A 23490-nucleotide genomic window follows, 5' to 3' on the forward strand; every position below is an offset into this window, starting at 1 on the left:
TAAAACGCAATTGTTCTCTCTAAAAAAAAATCGAGTGAAAATTTTCACTCTAAAAAAAGTGAATACAAAAAAGAGTGAATTTCGAGTGAAATTGGAGTGAATTTTGAGTGAAAATGCTCATTTTCACTCATTTTGGAGTGACGTCAGGGATCACTCCAAAATCTTCGAGTGATCCCTGAGGTCACTCCAAAATGAGTGAAAATGAAGAGATAGCTCAGATATCTATACTTTCGCTCATTATTTTGGAATGGGATTGATTTTTGTGTTATACATTCATCATTATAAATGTGTCCATTTCATTCCATTTCATATCATATAGGTACCTATACATAATATGTGAATCGATATTGCGTGTCAAAATTGCATTAAAAAAAAAGGAAATTCAATTTGCTCAGAAAGACGGTCACTCCGATCATCAAAGGCACAGATCCACCTGTGGAATTCTTCTGTACATCCGTAGAAAACCGACAGCGGTTTGAATATAGGCCTATTATAGACGAATTGGAACTCCATCTCTTATCCTTGATATAAACTAAAATGAGCTTAAATGAAAATTGAAATATATATATATATATATATATATATATATATATATATACACTGTAAACATGATATGAAAGGAGAGGCCCATAAAGAAATGAGTAAATCAATGAATGAAAACAAAGAGAAACTGCGAAGAATGCATGCCTCTTTTCAGCGTTACTTCCGCTATCATTTTATACAAAGTGTTCAATAACAGGTAGGTGCATGACAATCCCTGATGGTTTAGTATTGGTTGAGGTGAGGATTCAGCTCTTTACGTTTTGCGAGATATAGGCCTACTTATAAAACCACTTTATGAAATGTTAAGAGCATACAATAATTAAGAGGATGAAAATCGGTTTCGAAATGGTTGAGATATCCAAAACACAAAGTAAAACAAAGCAATCCTAGATTTTAGTAGGATCGCTTTGCTTTGGATATCTCAGGCATTTCAATTCCAATTTTCTTCAAATATACTTTGAAATCCATCCTTTTAAAACCATGGACCTACAGGATCTTTGGGTTACTGATGAGTCGTCCTTCCCAAATACAGTGTAGTTCTCTTTCCAACTCAATCGATGGTTTTACTTGGCGACGTCGAGTGCGGAAGCAGGTCTTGGAATACTAAACACACGTACAGTACGTGCTATGCGTAATACGTATCCCGTAAAAACATGTGCGATCGCTACATGCAGGTAACTTTGACCTAAGTGCGCGCTTTCTCTGACCTTGCGCGTCCGTTGATCTCTCGAAAAATAGCGTGAAATTTCTGGTAGATGTCGTCGTGATGATCGTAAGGAACGTTTTACAAGTGAGTGATGCACGCTGAGCATTCCGCCTTGTATTATACCAACTAAATTGCAAATGATTGAAGTCTGTCGTGAAAAGAAAACCTTGGTGAACATCTGGAGATAGGAGAAAGATCTGCATATAGTACAAATGTCGGCGGGACTACCTAAAAGAATTATGAAGGTAATTTTGGCGTTCGTTTTGTACCCTGTCTGATCGCATGCCATAGAACTGCAGTCAGTACTCGCCCATTGGGCGCATAGATAGCACACACAACAATCGCGGACTGGTTTGGTCTCACCTTTTTCATTTTTCACAGCATACAGCACAGTATCACATTCATTGGGCTTGTTGCGTGCATTATACAGTGCAGCGGATTATCATGACTGCCTCCCGGCTCCGCGCGTACTTTTTCACGTAGAAAACCCTCGATAAATGACATTTTATTTCTCTGTCAGTTTTTGTTAAGCTCGTTTGTTTTGTTACAGGGTACATGCTCGAGTCGATGCTCAGTCATGGCGTCTAATTTTATTTTTACTCCGGCAACCACCAAGAATATTATAATTGTGGATGAATGCTGTTATTGAGTGTTGTTGTCAGTTTGATTTTGTTTAATTAATAATGGTCACGGCGGCAGTCAAGCTTTCACTCTCAAGTTCCTGCTCTAATGTTAGTCTTGTGGTTTAGACTTGTCATTTCTAACCTAAAAATTCTATCCCCTTCATTTCTTGTGATATTTTCTGTCTGTTTGTCTGGCTCTTGTCTGTGCTCACAGCATTTTTGTCTACGACTACGTGTGTGTGGAGCTCAAACGTTGGTTTGCCCTTGTATAAGCTTGGGTCTTGACCGAAAGATCGGTCTTAAAGTGTAACGACTAACGTTAGTCGTCAGGGATATGTTCCACGGAGACACATGGATCCGGAGGAGAGCGATAACGTCAAAGAAATAAGATTAGACTCCTCCGGACAGATGGATCTTTCTGCTGTCTTGTGCCCATGCTCAGTCCAGTCTTATCTTGAAATTTAGTGTTCACTATGGGCATTGATCACAATTCACATTTTCTGGGCCTGGTATGGCAGAGGATTCCATTCATCCATTTATTTGTTGTCTCTGCGTGGTGAAGTTGGTCTTGCATCTGATTTTGGTGAGCTTCAGACTATGCCTCCTTGTGTTGGAAGTATAGCCAGGTGCCCGCACCTCGTCAGGGGCCCGAATACCGTCACCCCGCTTAAAATCGTTTTGAGCGCACTGAACAAAAATGTATGCCCGGCACTGTGTTCTGTACGCTTGAAACTTGGCAGGGCTACCAAAACCAAGCAAATTGTGATGAAAACCGAACAGTTTTTCGCGAAAATCTGAAATTTTAATAGGGCTATAGGAATACGTGTTATGTCACCCGCACGCATCTTTTACGTGTATGTCTATGGGAACATCACAGTCACCCGCACACGTCTTTTACGTGCTAAGTCTATGGGAGAGCGGGTGACGAGTTGCGGGCCCCTTCCTTAGCGCGCAACTTTTTCGCATCGTTCGCCTTTGACGACGATAGCTGCAAATTTTCAATATCGATCAGTGAACTTGTGATTCCATTGGAATTTTCAGCATTTTTCCTGCATGTGAGTTGGATTTCAAAGAATTTCAGTGGCGAAATGTGATTCAATTATGGGCAAACATTAACTATGACGAGGTGCGGGTCACCCAAGTACAGTCAAACCTGTCTTAGCGGCCACCTGTATATAACGGCCACCTGTCTATAGCGGTCACTGAAAAATCCCCCCGAGAGAAAAGCCCTGTTAAAGACCCTGTGTATAGCGGCCACCTGTCTAACGCGGCCAGCGGCCACAAATTTTGTTTCCCGCGGTAGCTTTTAACCTGTCTATAGCGGCCAAAGAGATGATAATTCAGCGTGTTTTTCTGCTTTTAGTAGCCGTACCAGTCATTCATGGGCAACTTTCAGTGATCGCCATCACTCGCACTGCTTTCATCGCTCTTTTAGAATCAAGCTTTCTTCACGACTGTACACATGCTACTGTGCAACAATAATTATTTCAAGAACACCGGCATTGTTCAATGCATGAAGCACATTTTTGCATAAATACACATATATACATGAACATGTACCCGGTACTAATAGATGTATACAACGTTGATAAATGTGTACATGTACACTTGTAGGCAATGCACTCAAAGTTGGATAACCTGTCTATAGCGGCCACCTGTCTATAACGGCCCCTTTTTTCGTTTCCCTTGGGTGGCCGCTATAGACAGGTTTGACTGTATACAATGTATCATGTACTTGGATGTAGCATCAAAGAAGGCATAAATTACATGTATGCTTTGGTGTCCAACAAACCAACACATCGACACCTGGCCAAATGTTTTTTTTATCAATTGATAGAAAATTCAGATATCGCACCATTTGCCCGAAATTTTACTCACATGTCAAGAAAATACTCTGAATTCACAAGCGTGCATTAAAAATGTGATTTGCTGTTGTACATTTGTACGCTCCAACTACAAGATAACTGCTTCAAATGCATGGGGTGGTCATTTTGACGCAGTCAGTTGCGCCGAAGTTTTGAAACCACCTGCCCCACCCTCCATTGACATTACGTGTGAAATGCATGTAATGCTTTTCCTACATTGTATATGTGCCATTTATAATCTTCGGTATCATCGTTTTTAACTTTTGCTTTTCATCTTGTTTATTAACCGGTTTTTCAGTAATATTTAGACATCTTCACATCCCCAAGAAGAAAGCAAAACCACTGCGCATAGTCTCATATGTGGAATGTTCGTCCTGTACGCGCAATGCAGCAAATGTGTTGGACACCTATTATACTTAGTATTCTGTCCAGGCCATGGATGATCTTATAAACCTGGATACTCCTCTTCTTCTGTATTCAAGGGAAGCTCAAAAGGAAGGTTGAGCGTCTGCTGTCTTTCTGTGTGTGGTAATGTCGTGATGTCAGAGATCATTTTAGTAGATCTCTTCTGGACTCTTTCTATGGCTTTTATTTTTTTTTTTATCCACTATGAAACGAGGGTATGTACCATGGAGTCTCTGTAATCTAATATGGGCCTGACCAGTCCTTTGTACAGCTTTGTGTTTGTGGACCTGTCTCTGCAAACAAAGCTATTCCTGATGCATGACAGCACTCCACTGGCCTTTTTTACAGCATGAGAACCATGACTATGGAATTTTAGCTCCCCATCTACTAAGATGACAAGATCCTTTTCCTGTGTGATGAAAACTACAATTGATGTAGGATGTCATTCCCAAGGGGTTGACTTTATTTGGGGTTATGTTGGCCAATATGAAGGACTGAGCATTTTTGCGTGTTAAAGTGCATCTGCCATTTTTCACTCCAGTCCATCAGAGCATCAAGGTCCTGTTAGAGAGTTATCTGGTCATCCTTTGTGGCAATTTTCCCATACAGTTTAGTGTCATCAGCATATATCTTGGGGCAATTCCACGGTTAGTAACGTTACATTTTAGGGACATTCTCATGATTTAGATTAGACTCATTTCTCTATCTGTGGATGTGAAGTCTCATTAATGTCACCAGAGATCATTCTAGTGTAGACCTAGAACAGAGCAAAGAATGAAATCATTTCATGAATTATTTTAGAAGAAAGATCTGCTTTTAATGCCGGTTAGTAACGTTACAAAAAAAGGACATAAAAAATTGATGAGCATCTTTGAACAAAAAGTTTGCTAAAACTGGTATAGCTTGAAATATATCAACACTTATTTTTCATTTCTAGCTTTAAGGGCAATATCTACCCCAAATATCCTTTCTCATTATAACTTTGTTTGAAAATTAAGTACAAAAATCATGGTTAGTAATGTTACGGTTAGTAACGTTACGGTTTGTCCAGTGATTACAGAATTATGTGTTAACTCAAATCATTACATGTTTCCCCATGAGAATGCAAAGTTAAAGCTAAGAAACATCAGATAAGACATGACACTCTTATTTCAATCATCAAACTCATGCAGTATAGTACCATTGTACTTGTACATTATGTTAAAGAAGACTAGAAAAAAGTTTGCATAAATTACAAACTAAAGAAAGTACCACTTTTAAAGACTAGGTCAAGTGATATCCACAGTTTCATAACTTTGCCAATCACTGTCCATCATGACTCACAGTAATTCACAAAAGCAGCCTGTTTTATTGAGCAAAACAGTTAATGTGTTCCTTATCAAGAGTACCTTTAATAAAGGGGAAAGAAATCAAAGAGCAAAACTAATGTTACCAGTATGTACAGTGTATGGCCAATTGTGGTGTGCGTAGTCATTGCACTATAGGAATCCGGCATAATGCAATGTTTTATATTATTGTGAAAGTAGTTTAAGTCATATGACATTAACTCAAATAATACAGTGTATTAGTTGAATTCATGTTTATTCAAGTCTAGGGACATGTGTTTTTTTCTTTTAGACCAGTTTGAATGTCTAATCTCTGCATTGTTCTGAAAACAAAAGTCTGTTCGCTGTACCTGAAGCGTAATTAACCGTGACAAACCATTGTATAATAATTTCAAATTGGGACAGAAAATTTGAAGTGATGGCCTCAATTGTTTTCAACACTACTTTCCACACAAAATGCTCTGCTGGCCCACATTTCCATCAATTGCCCCTTCACATGGAAAGTGGTTAAAAAAACATTAAAAAATCGCTCAATGTGCACCTTGTGAGCCTTCTGTAGTGATGCGAATACTGTAGACCCCCCCCCCCTAACATTTCCCGCCACGATTCCGCAATGCGCAAAGATTTTGCCGCATCGTCTCATGACTGTTTTCATTGAAGTCTCCCGCATATTTTGAGACCAAATTTGCGACGTCCGGGTACACCGTTCTGCAGTTATGTAATGTTTTGCATAAATGCATGTCGACCTGAAAACAGCTCAAATTCATGATATCGTGTGCAAATCCAATGCAAATTGTGTTTTTTCATTAATTTGATATTAATTAGATTGTTTCAACCTTTGACCAGTGAAATTAATCAATTGTAATGTAGATAAGCTTGAAAAAGTGCCTGGAACAAATTTTGGCAAAAAAAAACCAATAGAAAACAAAAGGTTAAAAAACATTAAAATACATGAGAAATTAACAAAACAATAAAAAACAAAAGAAACTGATTTTGATTTTGCTATTTTTTTTTGCAAGAAAATTGTTTGATGTGTCTTGAGGAACTCTTACACAAAAATTTAGCAATCCTTCAGTCTATTTTATGGTGTTATAGGTGAAAATATGATTTCATGTGTAAATTTGCATAATTAATTTACTAAAAAAAAAAAGCCATTATCTTTTTACTGTATGACCACGTAATCTTGTAGTTGACATCTGGCTCTATCATCAGGCAAAATTTTGCCAGACCAGGACCTGTCCATTGGAGTCTTATTCACTTATTTCATGGTTAGTAACGTTACAATACACACAGGCTGTGGTTAGTAACGTTACGTGGTTAGTAACGTTACACATTTTGACTGCTGTTATTTCTAACTTCTATAATGATTAGTAATACTTATTTTTATATTTCAGTTAGTCATTGGACACAGCAGGAAAAATTGAAATATTATCATTCATAGACAATTTATACTCTCTGGAGGTAAATAATTTCACTTTTTGGTTAGTAACGTTACATGACTGTCCGATGGTTGCGAAATGCACACATGTTTGCATTTCGAAGACATGTAAGTTGATTTTACTTAATCTATACATGAAAGCACAGCATTGCCTCTATGAATTCAATATTTGTGGCTAGAAAATAGCATTTAACTTGACTAGCTATCTTCTTTGCCATTATGGAGATTTTGCTGATGAAATTCAATCTGAAAGATTACTTGTTCAAAATTGGTGAATTCAATACCTAAAACTATCAAGATACCCTGAAAAATAGTTTTTCCTCACTTATCAATGTGTTCTTTCTGAAGTCAAACACAAAAATCAAGGAAAAAACCAAATTGAAATTTTATGGTCATGTCCCTCTAACTGCGGAATTGCCCCTTGACTGTTGCATGCAACCTATCTGGCAAGTCATTGATAATCGGGACATGCAAAGTTGGTCCAAGGACACTCCCTTGCGGAACTCCACTCCTAACTCTGGTCTATTCAGACAAATATGAGTTAACTATAACCCTCTGCCGCCTTTTCTTTAAGAAATCGGTTAGCCATACCTTTGTTGGACCAGATGTTCCATGAGCTTCCATCTTGGAGAGAAGGTGCTGGTGTGGGATGCTATAGTATCAAATGCTTTCATGAAGTCCAGACAGGTATTGTATACAACATCAACAGGAAAGCTTTCTTGCAGTATTGTAGTCCATGTCTCCATAACAGTCAGAAGCTCAGTAATGCAAGAGCATCCTAGGACAAATCCATTCTGCTCATCACTCAGCAAGTTGTTTTCCTTTAACAGGTGGTTCACTGTCTTGTCTGTTATTATGGACTCTAGAACTTGGCATGTTGATGTTACTGTAGGCTGATACAGTTTGTAGGTCGGTAATTTCTGACATCCATCTTCCTTCTTTTTCTGTGTACTGTCACGACTTACATAGCGGTCTTTCCAATCACTGGGTATTATTCCCTCCTGCATAGTTTTGTTGTCGATCATTTAAAGTGGTTCCAGAATGCTTTGGGGTTTGTTTTTATGTCATGAACTTCAATGTAGGTCTCTCTCATATTGCTTTCATCTTTGTTTATGAGGGTTCGCAGTTCTTCAGCCAACCTTTTTGCTCTCATGTCGTCAACTGGATGTTTTGGTCTTTGCTCAGTTTTTGAGGCTCTGTTTTTGGCATTTTTTCTTGAGTACCTGTTGAGTCTTCCATCTTTGTTTTGTTTTTTTCTTTCGCTTTGGTATTGTGTTTGGGGTGTGCCTGTCCATTTTCTCACTCAAGTTACATGTAGTATCTGCAAAAACGTCCACACCTCCTCTACACTTATGTTTTGCAGATCGGCTTCACAACTGATTTCCTCAAGTTCTCTGCGCATGTCTTCATATTGTCCTCTGTGAAACTGGAATTTACAACTGACGGTTGAATTTATGTTTCCATGCCTTCTCTAAATTTGATTTGAAGGAATTAATGCTGTTGCCATTGATGACTTCCAGTGTTAGGCTGTTGGCTACATGATAAGAGAAATTCCTTTGTTGTAGTTTTGGGTTTGTGTGAAGTTTTCTGAGCTTAAGTAATGTGTCCTCTCATCCTGGAATAGGTATGTTACTGAAAGAAATCTGGGCTATGCAAATCATCTAGGCCATTTAAGATCTTGAATGTCTCAATCATGCCTGCTCTGTGTCTCCTAAAAGATCTTTTTTTTTTTTAGAGGCGCAACTTCCTTAGTCATTCTGTGTAACTCGGGTCTCTCAGATGAGGTAACAGCTTTGTTGCTCTTCCTTCTCCAGTTTGACCATGTCTTCGAATATTTAGAGGAGCCAAACACTACCGCACTGTTCCAGGGATGGACGGATGATAGATTTATGTAATTGTACCATAAGCCTCTTTTATCCAGGCTAGAGAAGGATATGTCGATAAATGCACTCCAGTCATTTGTTTCTTCGAGCATTTGGGTAGGACAGGATCTCTCTTTTCTTGACCTATGTTGACGAGGGGTTAGAAGATCATTGTTTTCAAGATGAGTCATTAAAGAATCCCGTACAAGCATTCCCATTATTTTGCATACAGCACTGGTAAGACTCAAGGGTCAATAATCCATTTGAATCACATTTTGGACCTCTCTTGTGAATTTGTGAATTAGGACCACTTTAGCAGATTCCTAAATTACTGGTACATGTACCAGGCCTGTATTTAATGATATCTGCTAATATAAAGAACAGTATTAATTAGCCACATAGTTCCGTAGAATGAATGAATAAATGAATAATCAAACAATCAATCAATCAATCCTATTCCCCTGAACACAGATGTTTGATTAAATCTCAAAACCTGACATACAGTTTACTGTTTTTGTCATGGAAAACCAAACCTAAGCATTGAAGGGCAAAAATTTCTCTACTACAAATTAACGTTGGTAAAGGTGTATCAGTGAAAGTTTTGTTTAACTTATAACAAAAACAAAAAACAACCAAGGGAATTCTTGGTTTCACGTTTTCATAAAGTAATGCCATCGGTCATGACCCTCACAATCATACAAAGGAGATGAGGTTTTGATGTCATTGCCTTTCAGTTCTCTTATTGGTTAGCATCATTCTAAATCAGGTCATAATACCTTAGCATATGTGATTCCTCCTTTGCATACTTAGCTTTTGCCAACATTACAACTCTCGAATCTATAGGTGAGTGTATATAGAAGAAGGTTCTTCATTATGGATTCATATCAACAGGGAAGTGTACTGACGGTTTCCTTTTTTTTTATTTTGACATTCTCTAACATCGGAGATGCTCAAGCATGACTTCTAGGTGCTGAGTACATTGTTGGTGATTCTGTTTCTCTCACACAAAACAACCCCTAGAGTTACAGATTTGGGACTGAAGAAAAAAAAGTAGGCAAATGGACTTGTGGCACCTTGCAATGTCAGCTGTGTATTTACTGCATTATCCAGTACAATACTATCCAAGATGTAATTAGTCAGGGGATGTACACCATACATTGATTTGTTATGTCCCATCTACCTATGAAGATGAAACCGATAGGGATAAACAGGATGGAAGATAAGATCATCTGATTCAAATTTCAGTAGTTCCTTCCTCTTCCTCAGAATCATTTCTTGACAATCACTGGCTGTACGGCTGGTATGTAGGTTCTAGATACACTGTATGATCACTAATGTTAGCAGACCTGTCAGCAAACAGAGAGTGAGCAAGAGGGCAATTATATTCTCAGCTGTTGGGTACATGTAGGTACAACAGTTTTGTTTTTTGGTGTTTGGTGTTTTTTTAAATCACTGAACGATTTGCCGAAGGAAGTGCAGGTACAAGCTGTACTGGTACTCTCATTGCTTCATTCCAGAGTTTTGTTAAAAGTCTGATGGCAGGAAAAGTGATTGACTTGGTGCATCACTCTGTGATGGCGAGCACATGCATGTCAGTTGATCGATAGTACTGAATTCGTGTTGAGCCAAGTGGTTATGATACTTACAGTGAACCTTGGGTTATAGGCATTTTGTGATAGAGTGCACTCCCATCATAAGGAACACGGTTACAAGGAAATTCTTACAACAAAATGAATATTCAAGTCCCCAAATTGTTTTCTGTAACTTGATATGCTATACTGTTTGGTTATAACGAAAATCAATTTTTATGAAAAAAAACCACACCAAATAAGCATGCTGGACCTGAGGACTTTGTTGTAATGGGAGTGTCTGTACTGTAGTGAGTGTTGGTTCATTCTTTTCTTCTTTTGAATACTTGAAGGCTACATGTTATAACACCAATGATAATCTGTGTTGACATGTTTGACATGTTTTTAGGGGTATGGCCAAATATTGTGCATCATGTCCCCTGTAGAGTCTGTGTCCTGTATAATGTAAAGTACAATGGTTCCGCTAGTACAGTGTATTGTACTTGTAATGTAATTAAGCTTTTTCACTTCATGCTACGGCTCACCTGGTCATGCTATATATGTATTCCTCAGTTTTTTTCTCAAAATCTGCTGACCACAGTAACAACAAGTATACTTTCTTTCTTTGTTACATGCACTAACTTCAAGCTGACAGCTGCATGCCATCAAAAGCCCCTGCAAAATTTCATTCATTTGAAATGTAAAGAACATATCATGCATATAATGGGAGATGCTGAGCGCTCCCACAGGGACAAAATGTGGGCTACATGTGCTGTATACAATGTACGGTAATACTGATCACCCTCGCATTGTTATCTTGCTATCAGTATCATGGATAAAGCAAGCATTGGCTATGTACATGACTGGCACTACACTTGTAGTTCCTGGTAATATAATACAGCTGTATGCATGGACTGAACAATCTCTGAGGATATCATGATTATTTCCTTTGTTTCATTTTACATTTTACTGAACCTATATACACACAGTGAAAGCAGCTTTTAAAGGGGCATTCCGGATGATTTTCATAATTTCACATCATGTAGTACATAAATCAACAGCTCCATGTATAGATTCGTGGAATTTATTGTGGTCCTTGAGCAGAGAAACCGATAAATTGAAAATCTTAAACAAATTACACTGAACAGTGTTGATGACATCAGAGCTTCATATATTTCAGAAATGTAGCAGTGTAATTCCATTACAATACCACTTGCTCTACAAGTTCACCTGTGAAAAATCTATGCATGCCTTCTTCTTTTGTTCTGCTTCCTTGAGCCCCAACTCATGCATTCTTATGGTGAGGCTGTCATGTCATTATCCTTGTTCATTGCAATTTGTTATAAATTTTGAAAACATTCTCATTCCTTATCCCAATCACTATGAATTCTGAAACTCTGTACTCAGTTTGACTAATTTATAGTTGTTGAAATGTAAAAGTGTGAAAATCATCCGGAGGTCCCCTTTAATGACAGCTGGTGTTCAATCAGTGGGTATAAGTGACCACTCCTTGATATATGCAATCCTTTCTGAAAAACATGTTAAATTTCATCCTAAAATTTCGAACATGAGATCTTTTCGCAATTTTGACTCTGAAAAGTTCATATGTGATTTATCTTCTGTAAACTGGGAGTGTGTTTTATCAGGCAAAGATGATAATATCGATGCTATGTGGCTGGAGTTCAAAGCAAAGTTTGTTGAACTGTGCGATAAACACGCCCCCTACGTCAGCATAAGAAAGAAGCGTAGTCCCGCACCATGGATAACGAATGAATATCTGATACTTTCAAGAGATAGAGATTATTACAAATCAAAATTTGATTATTGTAAGTCTATTTCTGATACACGATCTATGCAGCATTTTTGGATAGAATATAAACGCATCCGCAATAAGATAAATAATATGAATAAGAAGTTGAAACGAGAATATTATTGTAATAAATTTCAGAGTGTTATGAATAAGGATTTAAAACAGAAATGGAAGGTCATTAATGATCTTTTGTCGAAAACTAAATGTGAAACAGAATATAAGTTAGAATATGAAGGAAAAGTTGTAGAAAGCAAATATGAAATCGGTAATGTTTTTAATCAGATATTCAATACTGTATTGGATAGAATAAATAGGTCAACCACACGAAACCGAAATCAATATGATGAGGACAGCTGTCTCCAAGATGTACCTGTAACTGACAGCATATTATCTTTTACGGATATCACAGAAGAATTTGTAATAAAAGAATTGAAGAGTATTGATGTATGTAAAACATATGGTCTTGATGGAGTGCACCCATTATTACTTAAAGTAGCTGCGGAAAGTGTTGTAAAACCATTGACTTATATATTTAATTGTTCCCTTAAAACGGGAAGTATACCAAAAGATTTTAAATCTGCCAAAATAATTCCAATATATAAAAGCGGTGATAAAACATACCCTTTGAATTATAGACCTATATCTGTATTGTCAATAGTAAGTAAGATTTTAGAAAAAGGAATTTATAAACAGTTGTATGGATATTTGAACGAACATTCTTTACTTGCCAATAATCAATCCGGGTTTCGACCATTACATTCGACAAATTCTTGTATTCTTGATATAACTGAACATATTTTACAAAATATGAATTCTGGATTTATAACAGGTGGTGTATTTTTAGATCTTCAGAAAGCTTTTGATGTCATACCTCATGATAAACTGTTAAAGAAAATGTGGTTATATGGTATAAAGGGTACAGAGTATAGATGGTTCGAGTCATATATTACAGACAGATCTCAATGTGTTTCAGTCGAAGGTATTTTGAGTGACTCTCTTTTGGTGAAAACAGGAATCGCCCAAGGTTCCACCCTTGGGCCATTGATTTTCAGTATGTATGTTAATGATATCTGTGAAATGAAGTATATGCCATTGACTAAACTCTCATTATATGGGCATTTCCGTGAGTTGTGCGACATGACCACCAAAATTTTACCCGCATATTTCAGGACAGCTGATAATCTTACTTTGTTAGCCATAGTTTGAAGTGTGTGAAACCAACTTTACCTTTAAGAAAAGTTCCCTTTTGTGCATTTTTATACCTTTTGAAACCAGAAAGCATTTTTTTACCTAAAAATCCCTAAAAATGCATTTTTGTTGCTCTTTGAGATTATTTTTTATATTTGAGGCTCAAATCAAACTTTGTTTGGTTTTACAAATCGAAAATATATTAATCTAGCAGTAAATAAAGTGGAGACCTCGATATAAGATATGTACTTCGGACATCAGCGTGCTCTTACATAGCTCGAGAAGCTGCTGTAACGTGAGTTACCGAAACATGAACTTTTTAAACTAGCAATTTTACTATGCCCAACTGAGACATGGTATTTTGGATTATCAAATAACTATGCAGCACACATCCAAGAAATATGATGAGACTTATAGTCTTTGCTTCGAATTCTCATAACAGAGGTCTTAAAATTGTAACGTGAGTTACCGTGTAACGTGAGTTACCACAATGTAACGTGAGTTACCGACATGATTTTTCTTTAATACCAAGAAATGATATGAAGGTTGTGATTGTAAGTAACTAATGAGTACATGATTACTAAACTTTTGTATTAAGATTCTATTTCAGTAGATCGTTATTCTCTTGGTCTCTCTCTATCACCAAACCAACTGGTCTACATGTACATGTACAATGTATTAATTACACATGTTCATCACATGTGCTTCAACAGGTTCCATATTCACTATTTAATATTACAGTGCATGTATACTGATCTGTTACGAAAGTTGTTATAAGACATTTCCTCTAAAGCTGCATGGACCTTGTTCCAGCACATTATCAAAATTTTGTGATAACTATTAATAGCCTTCTGATTGGGATAATCACGGCATGATTACTCTTGAAAAGTTCTTGTTTTTGTAATTCAAGTGATTACTATTTGACATTTTATAGTTTATACCTACCTGTATAGACCAAAGCCATTGTTTATGAGGCTGAAACATTTACATGTGAACAGAATTTTAAGATTGGAGCTCGCTTCCTGCTGTTTTTTCTGAGATTTTTGAGAACTGAACATTGTGAATTTGACACATTATATAGATGGTTTTATACTATTCTACTCTGAGGTTTTAGCTATATTGTTGCAAAATCCGACAATGGAACTTTTCCATGTTTACTATAATTTACTTTACATGCTGATCTATTACCAAAAACTTGTTGAATGTGAACCTCATTATCAGACATTTTCTTTAAGAGCTGGACAGTCACGTACCTTAAAGCAAACTATCAACATTTTGTGATATTAATAGTTAGCCTCCTGATCACAAAGTATTTACTATTCATGTTTTTCATTGGAATTTACTGCTTCAGTCTGCTTGATTACTCTAGAAAACACTAGTATACTTTTTACATACATGTATACATGTACAATTTGAATAATGGCTACTTGACATTTCATAGACCAAAGCCATTGTTTTTTAAGGCTTAAACATTTATGAACATGTTTTATTTAACTGATCAATACTGGTAGCAGATAACTAAAATTTATCTGCAGTTTCTGTAATTCAAGTCTAATTTCTGTACCAGTTGAGTATAAGAATTTGTAAACAAATCAAACATACAAACAATTATCAAATAATCAGAATATAAATTGCATTTTTAAAAGTTATAAGATTTATTGAAATATTCATTTCTGAACCTTTAAACTCTCCACAGACTACATGTACAGGTCTCTAGTCTTGTGACTCAGTGTATTAAATGGAATAGTTTATGGATGACTTGTTTTTATCTAGATAGCCGGAAATCCATTTAAATCTCGTAAAATAAAAAAACAATCAAATCAAATTCTCGATTAAATCCTCAATTTCTGATGCATTTGTTAACTGGAAAAGAGTGTAATTTAATGAAATAGACTCTGTTTCATATCATTTTGTTGAATACAATTTTTGTCTCAGTACAAATGAAAGCTTGGAAAACGACTCAATTAAAAATGAAATTTATCTTCAAGTTGGTATTCTAAATGTAAAGTTTCCTGCCTTTTGGTAATCTCATGGATAAAATGGGATTAATTACTGTCAGATCAATGTTCAAATCAATTTAGATTCTTTATTCATGGAGTTTGTTTGTGAAAAAAAGTTGTCTTGGTAAGTTTTCTTTGGATTATTAAGACAAAAAATCGTCTTGTGATCATGTGGACAAACTGTAACGTGAGTTACCGTAACGTGAGTTACCGCTTCACATGACGATACCTGGAGAATGTAAGACAATTTGAATTTTTACCATACTCGGTGATGTATGTTGTTAGTCCATGACTTTGACACAATAGACTTTAAAGTCTCTCTGTTTCTTGTTTTAGGAAACTTTTGAATATAAGACATGCCAAATTTTTGCATGTCCAAATCATATGCTGATGATACTGTAATTTTTTGCAGAGCAAGAACCAAGGAAGAATTACAGATTATATTACAATCTCAGTTTGATATGATAGTTGATTGGATGGATAGAAATGAAATGTATATTAATGTTGACAAAACAAAGGTTATGATATTTGGTTCTATTAAAAAAGTAAGAAATTGTAACATTGATATCATATGTAATAATTTCAGACTGGAAGTTGTAGATAAAATGAAATACCTCAGGGTTATTTTTGATTCTCATATGAAATGGACAAAACATGTTGATAACCTTGTGAGTAAACTTTCATGGGTAACAGTAAATATACGTAGAATTAAAACATATTTGAATCAGAAGAATTTGATTGATTTATATCATACTATGTTTGTCCCTCGTTTGGATTACTGTAGCATTATCTGGGGGAATACGACAAAATATAATATAATAAGATTACAACGCGCTCAAAACAGATATGCTAGAATGATATTAAATGCTGATAGATATACATCAACTGATAATTTATTAAGGTTGCTTAATTGGCAATCAGTGCAACAACGGATTAAATTCAATCATTGTATAATGATGTTTAAAATTATCAATAACGGTACACCCATGTATTTAAAGAAACTAATTTCCAACAGACCGATATATTATTATACAAGATATGCTGCAAACAATCCTCTTTTTGTTCCGAAACCACGTACAGAATATATGAGGTCAACATTTTCGTATCAAGGCACATTGTATTTTAATATGTTACCTATTCAAGTCCAAACTTCTGTGTCGTTTGAAAATTTTAAGAAACAGTGTAAACGTTTAAGTTTTGATTTTTGATTTTTAATTTCTATATATCTTACCCATCTGAGGTTTTACCCAAACCAAACAGTGATTATTTATTTATGTACGAATCTATGTGTAGTTTTCATATTTAAAGAAATTATGTAAATACGAGAGCTTGATTTTTGTTATCATTTTAGCTGAACAAATTCTTGCCGACCGTATTCACCTTTTTTTTTTTTTCTTTCTTTTTTTTTTCTCCCCAAAAACATCTTGCCGCAGCTACTACACTGTATTATCCGGAAAGGGGGGTGGGGTGCGGGGTGGGGATAGGGGATAGGGGATAATGGATACATGTAGATTGTATTTGTTTGTTTGTTTTTTAAATCATGGGTGATGTTTTACTGGTTATAATAAATGTATATTGTTATCCTGAATGTAAGATGTAAGACGTATTTTAATCTTACATTGTTATACATTTTATTCAACTTATATCATACTCAGTTTTATACTTTGATTGCCGTTTTAACTTGTCGTATTTTGTATTGTACTTCATGTAATATATTGTTATAGATTGTAACATTATACTGTATCAAATTTGTTTCGAATTGTAAATTGTATTTCAATGTTTTTATGTAATACAGGGCTCTCTTGTAAAGCAGTTTTATGTACTGAAGAGACTACCCTGTATAAAGAAGACAGAATAAATAAAAAATAAATAAATGAGTAAAACTTCACAGTTAGATTGACCCATTCAGCTTCAAATAATCATTGACTGGGTGGTAATGGTAGTTGAAAAAGCAGTCCTTTTAAAAATTGTTTGTTATCAGAGATGGACACAACAAATCAAAAAGGTATAATTCTGAGTTTCCTGCACAAGTATTGTTTGGAAAAAATGTTTTGATTTTGTGGAAGACTCTTTCATGTTTTTGTGATATTTGTACGGAAACAGGCACTCTTTGTTTTTTGTGTATCTCTTTGATACTTGTTTATTTCACATGTACAAGTGTACTTTGCCATCTTCATCGCATGGATTATTATAAACATATTGTACAGTGTACCGGTATTCATTTTGGTGATAGAGTGTGCCTTATCAACAGGGCATGTGACTGTACACAGACGTATTGCATATATGTAGCATAAAAAGATAATTTCTCTGACTGCTGGCAAACTGCAAGCACATGAATTTACGGAGGAACACAAACATGTTCCTCACATGGCTTGGAGCAGGGAGGTGGGAAGTCCCCCACCTCCCTGCTTGGAGTCATCGATTAGAGCAGCTACATTTGTATGTTACATGTATGTTGAATGTAGCAGTGCTGTTCAGGGTGTAGCTTGTGCAAACACGTAGCTCTCAGCATTTTGCCATTTCATTTGTCATCTCTAGACCTTGAATACATATAAGTGCCATGATAACATTGATAATCAAATATATATGGTGACAACGGCAATTAAAATGTGATTATTCAAACATCAAAGATAATGATCATTAGCTATAGGGACATTAGTGATGCTGTAGTAGCATGATTAAAAACAACTACAATATTTACTTCCACAATGAATTCAAGTCATCTACAGTCATAAGCACTGTTCTAGGCTGCCCATGTGGCATTAATCATTACAGCAGCATTTATACCAGGTACACATAGCATTGCCAGGTAGCCCATCTATTCACCTCAAGCAAGGATGTCTTGTTTGTAACCAGTCCAGAGTGCTCTTGTTGTGTATTGATCATGTTCTTAAAATCAACTTTAATTCAGACTTAACACTCATTGTTTTTTCCTTTCTTTCTCTCGTGATGCTCTCCTTTGCAGGAGACCCAGCGTCTCATGTCAGAGCCTGTGGCAGGAATAAAAGCAGTTCCAGATGAAAACAATTCAAGATACTTCATGGTCAACATTGTCGGCCCAAAAGATGTAAGTGCTACCAGCCCAGTTCATGCATTTACAGCATACATGGCCCTGGGTCTGTTCTGGTATCAATTATGAAAGTGTCTTTTGAGAAGCTGATCAGAGGCTTTATGTGAAAGTTATTTATGCTTGTAGTCCTTAATTTTTTTTCCTTCATCTTTTTTTTTTCTATTTTTCACCTATAGATGTAATGTAAAACCAGAAATTTTTGCGCCCATGAAACTTTGGTGCATTTTGCAAGGAGCCGTGATTTGTGAAAGTGAAATGCATGTGTCAGTTCTTATCTGCACAGCGCACAGAGTGCCAACCCGATGTTATAGTGTACACCATCATGGTCGGCAGTTTGCAGAAGTTTCATGCCATGAAAAAGGTCATCAACGGTCATGTTTCTGGTTTTTACAGTATTCATTACGTTGGGGTTGTTTTGCTAAGCTGAACTTAGGATTCTGTGCACGGAATTCTTTATGATGGTTTTGTTCCCAGATTTTGTGATAGCAATATTAGGACTTTGGAAGTATAGTACATCATCCAAAGTATAATTAATTTTGTATGTACCCCTATGGGCATCAGAAATGGTCCAGTACTTGTTAAGTTCATACAGTCATACTTATGACCATGCATTGGTTGTTGACCTTTATTTACAGTGTGTACATTGTAGCTTATAAAATATTAGACTAGTATGAAAGGAGGAAGGTTGTAAACTCCACTCATTCAGAAGTCCATTGGCAGCAGATTCATGACATCACAGCTTGTGTGATGATTTGCATTTTATGTCACTGTGTATAACATTATATTTGTGATGTAATCTGCTAGATGGCATTGTACTGTATCATGATAACCAGTGCATACTAGGCACAATTTGTTGTTAGTGGCTTTCATCAATTGGTGAAAATAGTGGTGGAATTAAAGAAAATGATTTGGAACACATGCATATACATGTACTATTAAGTGTCAAACAGTCAATCAGAGTTTCACCCCCATTTCACTCCTACTGCTAAGTTCATATCACTTTGCGTGCTGTGCACAGCATACATGTACACGATATAACTGAAGAGCTTTAGTGTACACCTAGTGATTTGTACATTTGTACATTTATATTTTATCACTAATAATCTGTAACTAACTTTTTGATCTACCTAATTATCTTTAAGCCAAATCTTAACGTCTAAAAGGATAAAGATTCCGACTGAATGGGATGATAAGGAAAATGAAGACATGCTTACATTTTCAAGAGTTCATATTGTATACTTGTCCTTTTGTACTTCAGGCTCTTTCGGAAACATTTCTGTTGACATATACTCATGTTGTAAATTTATATATTTTCTTTTTGTTTGTATGCTTTTCACCAGTCTCCATTCGAAGGTGGAAACTTCAGATTAGAGCTCTTCCTTCCAGAAGAGTATCCAATGGCAGCGCCAAAAGTACGGTTCATGACAAGGATCTATCACCCAAACATTGACAAGCTCGGACGAATTTGCCTCGATATACTTAAAGGTGAGGTTGTCATCTTCTGAATGGTAATCTGCCACCAATGCCAGTCACCTATCATGATATTGTTGATTGATAGTTTGCCCCATTGTGCAGCCTCTGCTGATCTCGGGGTGTTATGCCGATGAGGCTCATTACCTTGAATCTGACTCTGTGATTTATTGTTGATCTAATCTGATTTTTGTCGTCAGATATCACCATCACATAACTGTACCAAGGAGTGCAAAGTATGTTAAGATTGCAACTTGAACTGAAGACAATATCACCTTATACTTTGTTCAGTTTAGAGTACAGACTTCTTGCAAACTGCGTGGGCAATCTGATTTCATAAGCCTCAGTTTTATTAACTACTGAATCGTGAATTTATTATGTTGAATGATATTGTGATGTTGTAATGCTGGGTTTATTCTGATTTGGATAATCCACTACACAGTTTTTTGCGATGAAAAACATCACTATGCATAAAGGACGTAAATGTCACTCTCCCACTGACAAAGTTACAATTTTATGTAACATGAGAGGTGTACATGTGCAGGTGTACTTGATAAAACTCAAGATTTCCACTTGCTACAATATATTAAAGTGGATTTGACTGTAATGGAGAGTCTGCTTTCTCTTTTGTGTGTGTCATTTATTTTGTAGACAAATGGAGTCCTGCCCTACAGATCAGAACAGTGCTGCTATCCATTCAAGCCCTCTTGAGTGCACCCAACCCTGATGACCCCCTAGCAAATGATGTCGCCGAGAAATGGAAAGAGAACGAGGCACAAGCTTTAGAGACAGGCAAGTATTTGGTGTCACAAGTTCAGCTCTTGGGTTTCCAATCCCACCACATTAACTTTGCATTTCTTCATTTATATAGAGTATTGATATTGTGTTGATGTTATGATGTAAAAAGGAATGTTCTTGATTTGTTATTTTGTGTTTGTTGAACTGTTATATTTTGTCATTCTGTTGCAGGGCCCCCTAGGATAACAGTGTTTAAACCACTGATGGGGCTACCCTGGGTAAAGAAAACTGAATAAATTGTTTCATGAATTGGTGGGGGTATTTCAGTAACTTTGTAGTGCAGAGTGGATGTGACACATTACCTTTCCTTTCCACCAGAATACATGACTTCGATCTCTTGCTGTGGGACAATCTTCCAATGGCATAAAAAGAATGTTCTTCAAACCAATACACGGCCATGAGATGGCAAAACAATGTATCTACATGCAACCTCATTTCCAGTAAATTGAGTTTAAAGTTTTGAAAGCATACTTCTCTTTTTCTGTTTTTGTGTGATACTTCCTATCTTACCCTGAAAGGACCAACAATATCAATATATTGAATGCAAATTGACTTCACTAGACCCCTTATTTTTAAGAATAATTTGCATAAATCAAAACATACATTGTTTTTTTTACCGTATCAAGCTATTGCTATTGCAAAACAATGTAAGTCTCAAGCAGTGGTGCTCATATATATAAGACAATGTCATTCTGCTCGCGGTTCTGTGGTCCGTGCGCGGCACGCAGCCTATTACTGCATAAACATGTGGCAAAACAACGTATTGTATGTAGATACAAGAGTGTACATTGTTTTGCCAAGTTCATCATGGACATGTGTTGAGAAGGGGCAAACATATCGCCACGTACAAAATTATAACAATTCCCACTGGGAGGGGGCGTCGTATCTCAGTAACGGACTGTGTTCTGATTTAAAGACTTAGTCAAGAGTTAGATTACATCAAACCAAACTGAAATGTGTAACTGAGTCAGTTTTCATGAATTTTTGACATACATCCCACGGACACTTGTATGTACATCAATCGTGTGTTTATGCCTCCTCTTCTGTGGTTGCCAGAGGCATTATGTCTTTGCCATATCCATCCATTCATCCCAGATCATGCTGTCATGCTTAAGAAATCCAAGTGTTTTCTGGACATTCTTGATGCGTGGTCGAGGTTTCCTGTCTTAGGTGCAGATGTGCCGATTACATTTTGGGGAACAGTCCTTGTGGTCTTACATGTACATCATTCAGAGGTCATTGAACGTTGTCCCAAAACTGATTTCCAGCCGTAACTTCAAATAATAGGAATGATGCTATTTGTTAGGAAGGGTAGAGTTGAAAAAGCAACATTTTCCATGATATAATGATGGTGAAAAGTCAATGGTCAGGGTCAGAGTTCACTGTACAGTTGCCATGTATGTCATTTCCAGCTATGACTTTATATTTATCTGTCTGTCCTTTCTTTTTTCTTTTTCTTTTTCTTTTTTGTTCTCCCCTACAGCAAGACAATGGACCAGAACTTATGCAATGAGTTAGGACAGGCCTGTCAGCATCGTTGGAGAGACATCAAGCGGCTAGTAACCATGTACTACTAAGCAGATTTTATTTTGTCACACTATTTCAGTTGGCCTCCTTATTTTAGACCAAAAGCAGTGATAGTGTGCTGGGGGGGGGGGGGGGGGGGGGGGGGGGGCTACAGCAGCATCTGCTATACTTATGCTCCTTGGGAGGGGCAGTTTTAAAAAGGTTTTTTTTTGGGGGGGGGGGGGGGTAGGGGTATGGTACCAGGAATTGGATTATTTCCAGGAGTGAAAACACCTGATACAATGTGCAGGATGTTGATACAAGAATATTGTAGCTTGCAGTCTCAGAGAATGTTCATGTGTGAATATACAAGAAAATAAAATAAGAAATACATTTGTAGACATGTGTTTGAAGTGTCAGTGACATTGGAGAAATCTCCTCCTCATTCATATTGGAACTTTGTTCTAGTTCCAAACCTTGATTTCAGATTCTTACACCAATATAACTTTTCTTCTGGGTTATATTGTACGAGATGACCATGTCAAACATGTGTCTACTCCAGGTAATTTTGCTATTTTGAATGATATAAATGTAAGCGTTATGGATGGGAAATGCTTTAATCTTTGTAATCACTGTGGCAGCCCTCATCTGCAAATGTTTTACAGGATTTTAAGAAGAACCATCTGTACATCACATCAGCCATTGAAATGCACATTGTTCTTTAGTTGATAGCAGTTCCTAGTGTGGAATTGTAGGCATGAAACTGCTCCATAAATTCTGGAAAAGATTTCTTCTGGTCAGTATTCACATACGTGTTGACTATTCAAGGAAATGTCACACTCTGCCATGAATTATTTATGTTATGTATTAAGCACACGTTGAGCAGTGGTTATGTGTCGCAGAAAGTCCAAACTTTGTCTGACAAACCTGGTTCAGTGCTACTGAATAGTTAGGGGCAGATGTCAACCAACAGCACACTATCACTTGGAAACATCCAGATTATTAGCCTCATCTTAAAATTGCAGTACCTAGCAAGGAAATGACCCGAAGTACCCGTATCTCAGACATTACCATTTTCAGCTAGCTTCTCTTGTATGTCGTAATCTTTGCCAGACGTATTTAACTGTTAGTACAGGGAGGGTCGTTTTTGTTTTTGTTTTGTTTTGTTTTAAATTTCTTCCTCCTTGTGTAAAGATCAATTAGTTTGGCATTGTGCCTTTATGAAGACAGTCACATTAATAAGGTAGAGAACAACCATGTATTTGTTCTCTGTAACAGTTACAGCTCCATCATTTATATTGCACCTCACAGGT

The 23490-nt window shown here is 36.5% G+C and overlaps 1 protein-coding gene across 1 annotated transcript; it reads left to right on the top strand.

The window, feature by feature from the left end:
• Positions 1–1348: 1348 nt before the first annotated feature.
• LOC139719347 (ubiquitin-conjugating enzyme E2 N-like) lies at positions 1349–22248 on the top strand. The gene is made up of 5 exons (XM_071630761.1): positions 1349–1494; positions 18299–18400; positions 19744–19888; positions 20525–20669; positions 22155–22248. The coding sequence occupies exons 1-5, from the start codon at positions 1462–1464 to the stop codon at positions 22246–22248; spliced, it is 519 nt and encodes a 172-aa protein (XP_071486862.1). The 5' UTR covers positions 1349–1461.
• Positions 22249–23490: the final 1242 nt, after the last annotated feature.

This window comes from Diadema antillarum, unplaced genomic scaffold (assembly GCF_040938485.1).
Source record: "Diadema antillarum isolate AM-2024a unplaced genomic scaffold, OU_Dant_1.0 scf00000109, whole genome shotgun sequence".
NCBI lineage: Eukaryota > Metazoa > Echinodermata > Echinoidea > Diadematoida > Diadematidae > Diadema > Diadema antillarum.

Coding starts and splice junctions, on each gene's coding strand:
- LOC139719347 (XM_071630761.1), top strand. CDS start 1,462: ATGTCGGCGGGACTACCTAAAAGAATTATGAAG. Junction 18,401..19,743: donor ACATTGTCGGCCCAAAAGAT/GTAAGTGCTACC, acceptor GCTTTTCACCAG/TCTCCATTCGAAGGTGGAAA. Junction 19,889..20,524: donor TTGCCTCGATATACTTAAAG/GTGAGGTTGTCA, acceptor TTTATTTTGTAG/ACAAATGGAGTCCTGCCCTA.